Source organism: Lagopus muta, chromosome 9, assembly GCF_023343835.1.
Source record: "Lagopus muta isolate bLagMut1 chromosome 9, bLagMut1 primary, whole genome shotgun sequence".
NCBI classification, from domain to species: domain Eukaryota; kingdom Metazoa; phylum Chordata; class Aves; order Galliformes; family Phasianidae; genus Lagopus; species Lagopus muta.
This window is the reverse complement of record NC_064441.1, coordinates 11249969-11263007: the sequence shown is the minus strand read 5'-3', so window position 1 is coordinate 11263007 and position 13039 is coordinate 11249969. Positions and strand designations below refer to the sequence as shown.

Sequence of the window (13039 nt, the reverse complement as noted above, 5' to 3'; positions counted from 1 at the left end):
AGCATTTAATTACAAAGCAAGCTTATACTTCTGCATCATAGCACACTTCTGAGGTACGTTTCAAGTACAGTAGTTCACAGCTGTGGTTTGTAGGCAGGCAGTATGTGCCTTAGATCTTCTGACTGCATTGTAGAAGCAGTTATGAAGTAACTCATGAAAGCTTATGTATAAATGTCTTCCCACACTTTACTGTGTGCAACTGTTGTTGAGATAAAAGGATTTGGTTTACTTCAAAGGATTACAGCCCCAGCAAGTAATTTATATGTAAGAATGATGTGTTTAATTGAAAACTCTCAGAACAATATTAGCCTTGTTATATTCAGCTGTATTAAACTGTTGCAGATAGATATATTTGTATGACTGCGTCTCAGCAGGAAATTGGTTTAATTCATATCTTGTTTGAGACCAGTCAAGCTTCTTATAATTATTATTTTTTCTTTTAGCAATTACATGGGATAGGTAGGTTGAAGGATATTCACAAATGCCAGTAACATGAAGAGAAGGTTTTCTGGGCAGAATTCTGAAGTGTCCATGTTTGAGTGCTGGAATAAGCTAAAGGCATGTGTGAAGATGTCTGGTAGAATGGGGCACCAATGCAGACCTTTCTGTGAAGTCTGATCCACCTTATGCCAAAGATGTACCTTGCAGAAACAGGGATTACAAACAAGCTTTTTCTTTTAAAAACTTCTTTCAGAAGGAGAAAAGCAAGAATCTTCCGTGTTCTATGACTCCAGACAGCTTAATCCAGGATTGCATCTTTATCAAGCTGCCTTTGAGAAGAATCTTCCAGATATGGCAGAAGCATTGGCCCATGGAGCTGAAGTAAATTGGGTCAATATGGAAGAAAACAAAGCAACTCCACTCATTCAGGCAGTGCGAGGGGTATGTGATCTACAGCAGAGTGATGTGGGAGGAGGGGAGGGGGAATAATAGGGACATTTCTGTCACTGCTTCTTTCCAACTACTTGCTTTGCTCATGAATGATAAGGTGATCCTGAAATCGTCTTTACAGAGTTCTTTCAAAGTTATTTCTGAACTATTTTTCCCCGGTATTATGGTTGGTTACTTTTTTGTTGTTGTTTTTCTTGGTTGTTACACAACCTGGTAGTGTGCAGTAATGATATGGAAGCAATCCCTTTAGTTTCCTTTACCATAATACTCAGTGGTAACAAGGCAGGATGGTTTTCACTCTGATTCTGGAGATCTGGTGCTAAATTGTTTTTTTTGCTCTTCTTCCATAGGGTTCACTGGTAACTTGTGAATTCCTGCTGCAGAATGGTGCCAATGTGAACATCAGGGACATGAAAGGAAGAGGACCCCTACACCACGCCACAGTTCTAGGACACACGGGGTACCTCTCTGTTCCAGAATTTGACAGTAGTCACTGGTTACTGCCTTTATTAATGCAAAGCTTCTTCACTTGCCCCACACTCAAACGTTTTAATTTATTTCAGATCATAGAGTTTTTTCCTTTAAACTTTGTGATGAGAGCACTGAAAGCATTATTTCCCCACTCATCTCCTAGCAGAACACATGCCTGTAAACACTTCAGTCCGTGTTGGAAAAATGTGTGTTTGATAATACTTTTGAAACAATGTGGGTGAAGATTCATGAAATGCAAGTAAGAGAAATAGTGGTGAGTGTGGACCAGAGCTGTTTCTGGTTCATCTCACACAGGTAGTTCATGTTGAAATGAAATGTGCTACATCACATTTTGAATCTTGGAATCAGGGCTTTAAACTGCAGCCTTGTACCAGCTTAATTCAAATGAGGACGTAATCTGTTTTGTGGCACCCATCCTCTTTGCATACATGAATTCTGAATAGAGTGAAGTTGACAGCTTGAGAGAGTTTAAGGTCTAAGCTTAGCCATCATGCCCTGCTTGTGTAGGTGATCTACGTACACGTGTGCATACGTACAGGCATGTAGATGAAAAATGAGGACAGCTTCTACTTGGTAAAACATGCATCTGTGCCTACGGATTCTGTACTGTATTAATTTATCCTGCTCAGTATTTCTCTTCTGTCATAGCAAAAGGGATGAAGTTTTATGGTTCTGTAACCTCGGATGACGCAGGAAGGAAAAGGATTACCTTCTGAAGGGTTCAACTCATAGCTGCATTAGCATGATTTGGCAGTTTCAATACTGTTCAGAACTTTTCAGAAAGCTAGCTAAAAGCTTTGCTTAACTATCTGTTAATATCTTATTATAGGTGAACAGTGGTATTCGAGAGGTTTTTGGTGATTTAAGTAAAATATATTGTATCCTGCTTGGTTTTGTATATTAGCTTCTTTTCCTTTATTGTGATGGAAATTAATTATTGAATTATATCTCTAAACAGGCAAGTGTGTTTATTCCTAAAACGAGGAGCAAACCAGCATGCTACTGATGAAGATGGGAAAGATCCACTGAGTATAGCTGTAGAGGCTGCAAATGCAGATATTGTAACATTGTAAGTTCTGTGTTCTAATTAGGTGTCTGAGCTTTTCATACTGCTTCTATTTTAAAATACATGTTATGTCAAAATACATGTTATGTCAAATATACATAAAAACAGGGAGAGCAAAATAAAGCTGAGTGCACTGGACATAGGTGACCTTGCTATGAGGTTCAAGGGCACGCTGTAGGTCTTGGAGCAGCAGCCTTTTTGCTCTGCTTTCAAAGTGACGTTGTTCTTTTTCTGTTTCCCACATCGCAGGTTGCGCTTAGCAAGGATGAATGAAGAAATGCGTGAATCAGAAGGGCTCTATGGACAGCCAGGTCAATACTCTACTAATAACCATACTGAGATGCAGTACAAGAAATGTATTCAGGAATTTATCAGTTTACAGCTAGATTCTTAGGGTCTGAAGAAAATTTAAGATAACTTCGTACAGTGTTTTTTTTAGACAGTATTTACACGTTAAAGCTTCATTATGGTGCAGCTTTGTCAGATTAGTTAGGAGACCTAAAAAAGAGTGTTTAAAGCACATAGTTATGGTAGTTTGTTAGTAAACTCTTACCAATCTTTTTTGCTGCTGGTTGTTCAGTTTTCTCCTACTGACATTTCTCTGAAACTGATGTAATGTTAGGATTTATCTGACACTGAGTGGCAGCCTTATAGGCCAGGTTGCTCAGAGACACTTGAGAAGTTCATCTTAGTACAAGATGCCATTCTTCTTCCTTTAGAATGGACTTTTTTTTTTTTTCTTAATTTTTTTTTAAGAGAGAAAAATTCTACGCCACTGTAAAAATGTGTATCAAATATTTCAAAATATCTCCAGACAATTCTGAAAGTATTACTTCTTCCTTTTAAAAAATATTTTTAGTTAATATCTTGAGCAAGACAGTAATTCTTAATTATGTATTTTTGTATGCATAGTATCTCACCATTCGATTTTTAAAAGAAGTGTATGCATCAGGCATTTGAGTTCACTCATACCAGAAAATAACATTATTTAAGGAGCATGTGCAACTTATTCTCAGGCATTCTGTCCCAGTTTATAACGTGTTCTGATATGACATTTATGCAAGCCATTTCCTCTGTTACAATATGCTTCCATAGGAACCTAATTTATTTTCATGCAAATATCAATAATGAATGTATGGTTAATTGTCAGGTTATTCAAGGCAATCGTAAAAATATGCTATCCCAGGCAGTAGTGAAAGAAAAACCTTTCTAAGGCTGAGTGCCAGGTAATCTTGGCTCACTGCTCATCAAGCCTTCATAGTTGTCACTGATTCATAAGGACTGTGTGCTTTTGCCTCAGTTTGGAGCTGGGATGTACTCAAGGGGCCGTGTTGAGTGTCCAGTGTCCCAGATGGATGGTATCAAATGAACAGAACTTCCATATTTTGTAAAGCTTCTCCTGAAGAATGATTGTGTTACAAATTTATCTTTAAACAAAACTCCTAGGAAATTCAAATTAAAACAATGGAAGTATTGAAGATCACTCAGAGACTTATATGCTCTCTCTGGAGGAGCAACAAATAAATCAGAAATAAGTACTCAATTATGAGCATAATATGGAATAATCTTCCACCCAAAATGCAGCAGTGAAAGGATCTATTGCCTGTTTGCTCATGTTCAATTTGAGGCTGTTTTCTGATATAATGCATGCTACTTCACTGCCAGGCTGGAGATAACAACTACTGGAGTAGTTCTGATTTTCCTAGTTCTTGTTTTAAGTGTTAAAAATCATAACTACTGGTTTCAAATAGTGAAATGCATTTGTTTTAGGGGAGGTGATAACTTTGATTCAAAAGTTATGCTTTAGGTCATAAATGAACACTCTGCATCACTTAATTGACATGAAAAAATCTAAAACTGTTATAAAACAGAAAATGTATTTCTGTAGTTTGTACTAAAACCTAAGTTGGTTCCTAAATATTATAAGGCTTGCTTTGACTGAATTCATAAGAAATTCTGTCACATGAAAGTATGAATGTCCACGTCTTTAAACTGAAGATGAGGGGAGTCTGTTTTCCCTGTTATATTGTTTAAAAGTGGTCTAGACAGATTCTTCAAGTAAGTAGAGAAAATAAAAAGCTTGGTACATCTTTTATCAAAGATACCTGGGCCTTCTTAACAGTTACAGTAGAACCTGGAGACTGCAGCCAATGCAATCTGCACCAGACATTTTTTGTGTAGACAATCTCTGATAACTGTAAAGGGGCAAGATTGATCATGGAAAGTGGAGCCAGCACAAGGCATAAAGCTTTATGCCAGCACAAAGCATAAAGCTTGCCCCGAATCAGAGGGAGGGTAGCATTAGAGTAGCTGTCATAACTCTGACCAGGAGCTGTACAGGGCAGCGTCCCGGCCAGAAGCTCTGACTGTCTCTGGATTCAGCATTTCTTTGCTTGCTGAAGTCTCCTAGAAAGCTGAATAAGTATTTGAGTGTTCTAAATGTTAACGTCTGCTAGCCTGCTAGGATTGTGAAACTGTGTGAGCACAAAGCCCCTGTCTGCTGTTAGAATAGAGTAGTTCAGTTGGAAGGGACCTTCCAGAATCATCTAGTTGAATCGTTCTGATGGATGTTCCCCTTGCTTGGCCATAGACAAAGCAGGTCTTTTTCACTGCACAGACATGCTTAAGTATCTGCGCTACGCTTATTTTAGAACTCCTCTTTTCCTAAATTGTGTTTCTAAAAGATAAGGATTTTCGAGGCAGTTGTACATTTGCTGGGAGATATGTATATATGGGATATACGTATCTCATATATGGGATATGCATATGGTATGTGGGAGGGTAAACATCAGTGCAAGAGTTTGTCATCACAGCGAAGCAGGCTGCGTATTCCTCTGCTTCAGTAATGCAATTGATAAGCAATTAATAATGTAGCTGATAGTGCCAGCGTTTCTGATTTTAATATACTTGGCTGGTTTGAGCTACGTAGGGAACTCTGTGTTGCTTTGCAAGGTATGGTTGGTCTTCCAGAATAATATTCCTAGAGTGGGAACTAGCTGAAATGAGCCAAATGAGCTTGGCTCATTTCTGGTGGTGGAAGCCATACACACCATCGTACTGATTCTCATATGATACTTGAGTGCTCATCTTCTGGTGCTGCAGTATGTCTGCTAACTACTTGATATTAGAACTGCTACTCTTTCTTCCTGTCTTTTCTTGAATGTATCATGTGTGCCTTTTAATTTATTCTGGTGTTAAATGGTAAAGCAGTGTTTCAGTATTTTTGTACATAAAATCTGCACTTTAGTGAAAACATTGCTTGGAAAGAGGATTTCCAGAATTAAACTTTAAAGTAAGATTTTAAAAGAATAAGGTTTACAGCATTAAATATTTTAATGCAGCATACGAACTAAAGGGGCACTTTATTTTACTCTATTTTTGTATGTAATAGTTTTGTTATGTAATATAGTAAAAATCAGAGCCACAACGATTCTTACAAAAATAGCTTTTTTCTTTCAAGTTTATTTAAGAGAACTAAATATGGCAACTTGAACTGCAGTAGTAGTTCACAAATGGAACCCGTGTCTGTATTAAAAGTCTCATTTCTTGCATCATACTAGTTTGATTCTGATTTGTGCTCCTCAAACCTAGCCTTGGGATGGATCTTGCAACTTCTTCTGTTCTGTGCTTATTCTCCATTGCAAGCAGTTACCAGAAACTTGTGGTAAAGTGTTGTGTGCCTGTTTCATCTCTAGAATGTACTTGAAACTAAACCTGAAAACCAAAAGAGATTTCACTAGAATGAAAGCTTCCTAGCAGAGTAGTGCAGAATTTCTTTGTCCCTTAAAGCCTGCACAGAATTGTCACTACTACACTTCTGTATGACCCCACGTACCGTGTGAAGTATCTGCAGAAGGTCAGTTATCTCTTCTGAGAGCGTTTTCAAGTGAATGCAGCCTCATCTCCAATATTTGAAATGTAGAATGGTTCTGATATTGGAAACGTGCACTAAAAAGATGGAAAACAGAGCAGTGTAACTTCTCGCACAATAAACCCTTTTTAAAACTGTCCTTTTGAAAGGAGAGGTGGAATTGTGATTTGTGTGCAGTCCTGCTGCTGGGGGAGGGGAGGGGAGGGGAAAAGGAGGGGCTGAGAATCACATTCAACCTACGTGATAACAGATATTGTTAGGTTGATTTCTTTGTCGTGTTTTAATCAAGTCGTCAGCAGGGAGCAGTGATGCTGGGATCTTGTGCCATGCGGTCATCTGCTGTGGGAAGACAGGAAAATCTGGATGGCTGAATATTTCCTGCCTGGGCTGAATGCTTTACGCATGCAGTTCCCTTTGAAGTCAGTGGGGTGGGGTTAATGTTTTAAAACTCAAGCAGAACTCAAGGCCTAAAATGTTGCAGCAGATGGAAAACAAGCCACTTCAAAATGGTAGAAGAATGACCTGGCAATGACTCAAGAAGTAATTTCTCTTGAATGTGATTTTCCAGTTTGGAGAGAGATGGGGAGACAGAGCAGGTGCAAATCACTGCCTTGCCTTACTCTGGAATAGAGCTGTTCTTGTTGTCAGGTTGTTCTTAAACATAAAGGGTGAAGAAAAGAAACACTGGAAAATGTTTAAGGAAGGTATTGTTACTCTTAGAGATAAACCTAGAGGATATAATAGATGTCCAATGATGCAGTAAAAATTTATACTTGCTGAAGTAGTAGTTGAAAAGCTTTTACGAGCAACAACTAATTACTTAGGATTGCTTTCTATGGTATTGCTTGCTAATTGTTTCTTTCATGGGGAGTTCTGTCTGGCTGTTAGACTTCTGGCCTCTGTTTCCCAGCAAAGCTCCATTTACGCCGTAATTCTGACCTCCTGAGCAGAGTCTTGGTTAACACGTCCTGTCAAAAATGACTTTTGTTCTTTGATAGCTAATGAACATTTTTTGTTTTACATTGCTTTAAAATGCTTGCACTTTTCCTTTCTAACTCTGGACTTTCCTCTGTGCGGCTGCCTTTGAGGTACTATTGCAGGTATAGTTTGGCTTTGTTTAATTTGCTTCTACAGAACGTGCATGCAATAAACAGTCTCAGAGTTGACATCAGCATCATTCCATCTATAAGCAGTCCTTACCCCAATAATATATGTTTTTACAGTGATCGGTAACGTGGTAGGGCATTTGTGTAGTGATGGGTGATGTTTCAAACATCTGTGATAATGAACTGTTTCCTTTCTTCTCTTCTTTTAGGAGATGAAATTTATCAGGACATTTTTCGTGACTTTTCTCAAATGGCATCAAATAATCCAGAGAAGCTAAACCGTTTCCAGCAGTCAGATTCCCAGAAGCCTTAAGTGTCAAGAAGGAAAAGAATCTGCTCCTTACAGTGCAAGTCGTCTTTACGTTAAGAGAATGAATTATCTGTGTTTTGTTAGCTTGGATAAAATGACCACTCTAAATGTAGCTGTAGATTGCGGTAGCTGAGGAATTGTATACAAGTTTTTATGTTGTACAGTACATATACCTCAGCAGCTGAAAAATATGTATATTATTAAAAAAAAAAAGGAATACCTGCTAGCTCAGTATAGAAATAGTACCTGTTAGCAAGTACCACGTTCATCTGTGACTCGTGTGTGAAGTTAGCAGAGCACAGCTGTGTGTGTTGCAGATGGTGACCGAGGGTCCGGATCAGCTTTGCTTGCCGGTATCCTCTGCTGTCACCTGTCTCACTATTGCCATAAAGATGCACCTCTGACAAGAAGGTCTAGGCTGCATTTTCTTGGACTGTTTGGAAGGGAAATCAGGTAATGACTTGCTGAATCGTCCTTCTGCCTGTGGGTCTGTAACGTACAGCATTCTCTTGTTCCTGTGCTGAAGCTGGTTAGAGGCAGGCTGTTAATAACAAGGTGTGGGAGCTTTTCTCTTTTTCAAGCTCTTTGGCAGTGGAAGCTTTAACACCAGGCTGGCCTTTATGCTGGTGACTGCAGGTCAGTCACAGTAGGTGTATATCCCGAAGGACCAAATTTCTAAGAGTAGTTTATGTTTTCCTTTTTTCTTTTCATTGCCCTTTCTAAAATTAAGACTTGCTGTGAAGGAAGTAACTTTTAAATGAGCACTTGGAACCTTTCATGAGGAAAAATAAATGTAATCCTGCTGGACATTATCTGGGTTTTGTCAGTATGTTGATATCTGGACATGAAAATTGAGACATTAAAGTAAAAAATGGAAAGCTGAAAGTGTTGTGCAGAACAGTCATGCAAAGGCTGTTTGTCACCTCTGCTGTTCTCACTGCTAGCCCTAAGCTGTGTATATAAAACTCCATACTGTAATACAGCCATCCTAAATTCAGGTCACTCAAGCATGGTGTAATATACACATCTTTGCAGATTTTATTTACGTGTCTAAGCTAACATTTGCAGAAGGAAGTCTAGGAATTTTGCTGCACGTTCTTGCAAAGTAACAAATGAGTGCAGTTTGCAGCTGTATTGAAGGCAGCAACACAAACTGCTTGTTTCAGTCAGCTCCACTCTGATGTGCATGCATAAATGGTGTCTGTAGGTATGTGCTCGTGTGTCAGGTTAGGTTAGTGCCTAGATCATCGTCACCTGAAGCCATAAGGCACTCACTGCAGTTCTTTATGCTGTATTTGCCCCAAGGAAAACTCGAGGAGAATTGTTAGTTACATCCTTGTGTTTCTTGTCGTTCTGTTAGCCGCAGCACTATGCTGGTCTTCTGTATATGTAGGAAAAGAATGGGGTTTTTCCAAGTTGCTTAATAACCAAAATCGGGCAAAGAATTTTTGTAGGTTATGGTAAAGTTAAACTTTTTAGCACGTTAATATTTAACAAAGCTTTTCACATATATATTATTTTGCAGAAAATGTATAGCCATGCATTTAATCTGAATGATTCTTGATGCAAAGTTAATAACATCTGAAAAGTGAGCAGTAAGTTTTCCAAGCAAAAGAATCTTAAAAGGTTTTTTGCTTCATGTGTGGTGTAATTATGTTAGGAAAAGCAGATTCTGTCCACTTCAAGGGTGAGTTTAGTTGAATAATAAGCAACTTAATAGAAATTACTGCTTATAGATGATTCATAACCTTTTTAAATAATTGTCTATGAAATGCTGATGTACTTTCTAATCTGTATTTAACAGCAGTGAATGTTCTGTTAGTAGATTTTAGAGGAAGTTAAATGCCCCATGTACAGACGGACCATGTAAGATACAGCTATGTATGGAGTACACTTTACACATAGATTTCTTTTTTCTTAAGATGTGTGTCCTCTGCTGCCTACAGGACAGGCAGTGTGCAGTGTGATTGCTTGTAAAGCAAAGCTCCCTACAGCTTAGTGGCATAATCTGTCTCACTCCTTGCTGCTGAGACACCCAATCCACAAGGGTATCTTCCTTCCCAGCCACAAAAATCTGTCAAACTTGGCAGGATAATTTCCTGTCAACAAAAGCTTCTTCCCGCAGCTCTGCAGATCAGTGTGCATTCTGACTCTGGAAAGCAGTACCAGACTGTTCATGCTGATGAGCGAGGAACATAGCTGATCTTTAGGTCAGATGACTCTTTCAGGAGATTGGAAGTTTCAGTGGATCAGGGATTAGGTGCAGCACTTGTGATCCCGCAGCCTTGTTCCCTGATCTTTTTAGGTACACTAGGAAGTCACTTTCAAGGTCAGGTGCAATACGTATGTTAAGGTCTTGCTCATCAGCAAAAATGAATGTGTCATTAAGCTGCATGCAATGCAGTGAGGGTGTCCCAGCAGATGCTGGCAGGCTCAGCGCTCCAGGGCCTCTGCCTTGGAGGATTCAGCCCTCAGTAAGAGAAAGCATGATTAATTCCTGTGCTCAGATATGGATTTCCTTGAGTTCTGGATTGAGTGCTCATGTTCTGTTCACTAATTCTAGGAAACTTTTATTTTTATAACAATATAAATCTGAGCAGAACTTCAGTGGTAGGCAGTAGGGTTCCCCTGCTGGTTAGCACATTGTACCTTATACCAGATAATGGAAAACTTCAATTTCAGTTCATGTTTATCCTTTAAGAATGAGCACGTATTCTAATGCATCTTAATTTCAGAAGTATAATTTCCTTATGTTGCATGTGAAGATGGTATCTGTGGTGTCTCCTATTGTTTTGATTGTTCATAAGGTTTCATGTTTTGTTAATGTTGGTACAATGCATGTAAACAAACTTATAAATCCTCTTTCTGCATAATGCTACTGAATGGTATTAGACATACTGGGCTGTGCTCCCTTAACTTCGGGTGAAGGCGGTGGGTTGCAGACATCCTGCCTGCTTCTGCAGGCTGCCCAACTGCAGCCTGAACGCATTTCGCTTGCTGGTTGGTGTGTTGGAAGCCTTCAGCCTCCTCCCTGTTGGCGCCTAACCCAAATGCTTGCTGGCATTGGGGTGGGCTCTGCCCCCCTCATTTCAGAGGCTTTGGCTTGTAGCCTTCCGGGCTTCAATGCCACGTGTCACCCCTTAGCTGCGTTATAAGGAATCCTGTATTAGCGCCGCTTTTTTCACTCTCTGGAGTTGTGTTTGATCCATTTATATGCAGAGCTGAAGTAGTTTCAGAAAATGCAACCTGACCTTCCACACGTCAGCACCCCCCCTAGGAAAGGAGGATTCCCCTGCCTTGCAGCGACGTCGGTACGCGTTACCTGAATTACTGCTCTACCACGGATAACTTTGCATCACCCAAGGAAAAAGGAGAAAGGGGGAATCAGCCCAGCAGGGCCGCGACGTCCGCGCCGCGCTTTGTTCGCGGTCGTTCCGCGCCCCCGGCAGGCGCCGCCTCCGAGCGCGGGGCGGGGCGGAGCCGCAGCATGGCGGCGCGCGGCGGGTAGCGGCGGGATGGGCTGGGCGCGCTCGCAGCCGTGCGCGCTGGCGCTGGCGGCGGCCCTGGCCGTGTGCGCCTTCTACTACCTGGGCGGCGGCGGGGAGACCTTCTCCAGCGCCACCCGCCGCCTCCGCGCCACGCGGGCCGCCGCGCCGCCCGCCACGCCGCCCGGCCCGGCCCGCCGCGAGAGGACGGCGGCAGGAGGAGAGGCGGGCCGGGCGCTGCACCTCCTGATGATGTTCACCAAGGTGGAGCGCAGCCCGGCGCTGCGCGGTAAGGGCCAGGTCGCGTTGCGCTCCCTGCTGCGCCACGGACGGCTGCGCCGCGGGGACGGGCTGCACCTCCACCTCGTCACCGACAGCGCCAGCAGAGACGTCGGCGAGGAGCTGCTGCGGGACGCCATGCGCGGCGCCGCCTTCCGCTACCAGGTGCGGCGGGGGGGTGAAGGCGGGGGAGGGGAGGGGCGGCCGGGTCCCCGCCCCGTTCCCGGGCTCGGTGCGTGCCCGGCCCGCTGCAGCCGGGTGCCTGCCGGGCGTGCGCTGCTCGGAGCCCTGCGGCACTAACGGAGCGCGTCCTTCAATGTTAGCTGGACTGCTGGCAGAGCCGGGGCTGTGTCCGCAGATGGAACCTCGGTGGTGTTCGTACCAAGTATTCCTCGGTAAATAATCCCGTCTCCTCACAGCGCTCGGTCAGGTGCTTAGCGCTGCGGTACGCTCGCTGTGGCCGGCAGCGGGCTGCGGTCCGTTGCCCGGCTGTAAGCGGGAGCTGCTGGCACGGACAGCCTCCATGTCAGCTCCTACACGTGCAGCTGTGCCCTCGGTGCCAGCAGCTCCCGGGGCGCTCGCAGTGGCAAGCTGGCAGAAAATAGCAGCACAGACACAAGGGTAGCTTGCAGCTCTCGTGCTGCTGCAATTCTGAAGAAGGCAGACTCTCAGTGCAGTCTTCTGGTGGCTCCAGCAGTAACTGTCTCTGCCCTGAGGCCTCTCCTGGCTTCCCTCAGGTGCTCGCAGGGCGCTTTCCTGGTCTTTATGCAGCTTTCCCAGAGCAGGTGCAGAGCTGAGGCCTGCTGAGTGCCTGGAGAGCAGCTGGAGCCACAGGGCAGGGCTGCTGAGCCCCAAGCTGTGCTTCTACTTCATGCAGAGCACTGGGGTTTTGGAGCTGTCTTTGCCCGGCCCTCCCAGCAGAGATGGGATCAGATAGAATCTCTGCTAGAGTGAAGGAATCAGAGAACCTTCCCCTGGGGAAGGTATCGGGTCAGCTCTCATCACTCCCTGGGCACATTTGCAACTTCAGGCACTTACAAAGATCTCTGGAGAGTGCAAAAGCAGGCTGCAGCCTCTCCACGGTGTGCAGACAGCGAGAGCAGGGTGCTTTGGGGTGCACACAGCAGTGTGCATGGAACAGCATCTGCACAGGACTCTGTGCTGCACTGAGGGGTGGCCTCAGCTGTCCCAGATCCTCGGAGCACGATGGTACGGTGTCACAGGGCCTGCGATCTGAATTGCCTCGGGAGCACCGGCTGCATGCAGATGCGTCCCAGATGAGAGCCGTGCCAGCAGATGGAGCCAGAGCTCCACAGCACGGCACTGCATGGAGCCTTGAGTGGCAAGCGAGCAGCATTGCTGCACAAAGGGCTCACAGCCTGCCTGCCTGGGCTCTGCCACCAGCATTGGCCTGTGCTATGCCCTGTGCACCCCAAGCAGCGCCTGCCCTCAATGTTTGCTACACTCAGTGACTTGTTTAGGTGATTCCCTCCATGGGTACCACGCAGTGCCAACGCATGCCCTTCTCAAGCTAATTTT

At 43.4% G+C, this 13039-nt stretch overlaps 2 protein-coding genes across 10 annotated transcripts in view; both read left to right on the top strand.

The window, feature by feature from the left end:
* Positions 1–8543, top strand: part of ACAP2 (ArfGAP with coiled-coil, ankyrin repeat and PH domains 2) — a 55785-nt gene extending 47242 nt beyond the window's left edge. For all 9 annotated transcript variants that reach the window (XM_048955484.1, XM_048955479.1, XM_048955482.1 and 6 more), the window contains 5 exons: positions 695–882; positions 1242–1351; positions 2342–2452; positions 2699–2760; positions 7636–8543. In XM_048955484.1, the coding sequence (XP_048811441.1) occupies positions 695–882; positions 1242–1351; positions 2342–2452; positions 2699–2760; positions 7636–7739 (575 nt within the window). In that variant the 3' untranslated portion in view covers positions 7740–8543. The remainder of the gene's footprint in view (positions 1–694; positions 883–1241; positions 1352–2341; positions 2453–2698; positions 2761–7635) is intronic.
* Positions 8544–11211: 2668 nt separating this feature from the next.
* The window catches only part of XXYLT1 (xyloside xylosyltransferase 1), a 35879-nt gene continuing 34051 nt past the window's right edge, over positions 11212–13039 (top strand). Inside the window, exon 1 of the mRNA XM_048955488.1 lies at positions 11212–11665. Within this exon, the coding sequence (XP_048811445.1) occupies positions 11252–11665 (414 nt within the window). The 5' untranslated portion in view covers positions 11212–11251. The remainder of the gene's footprint in view (positions 11666–13039) is intronic.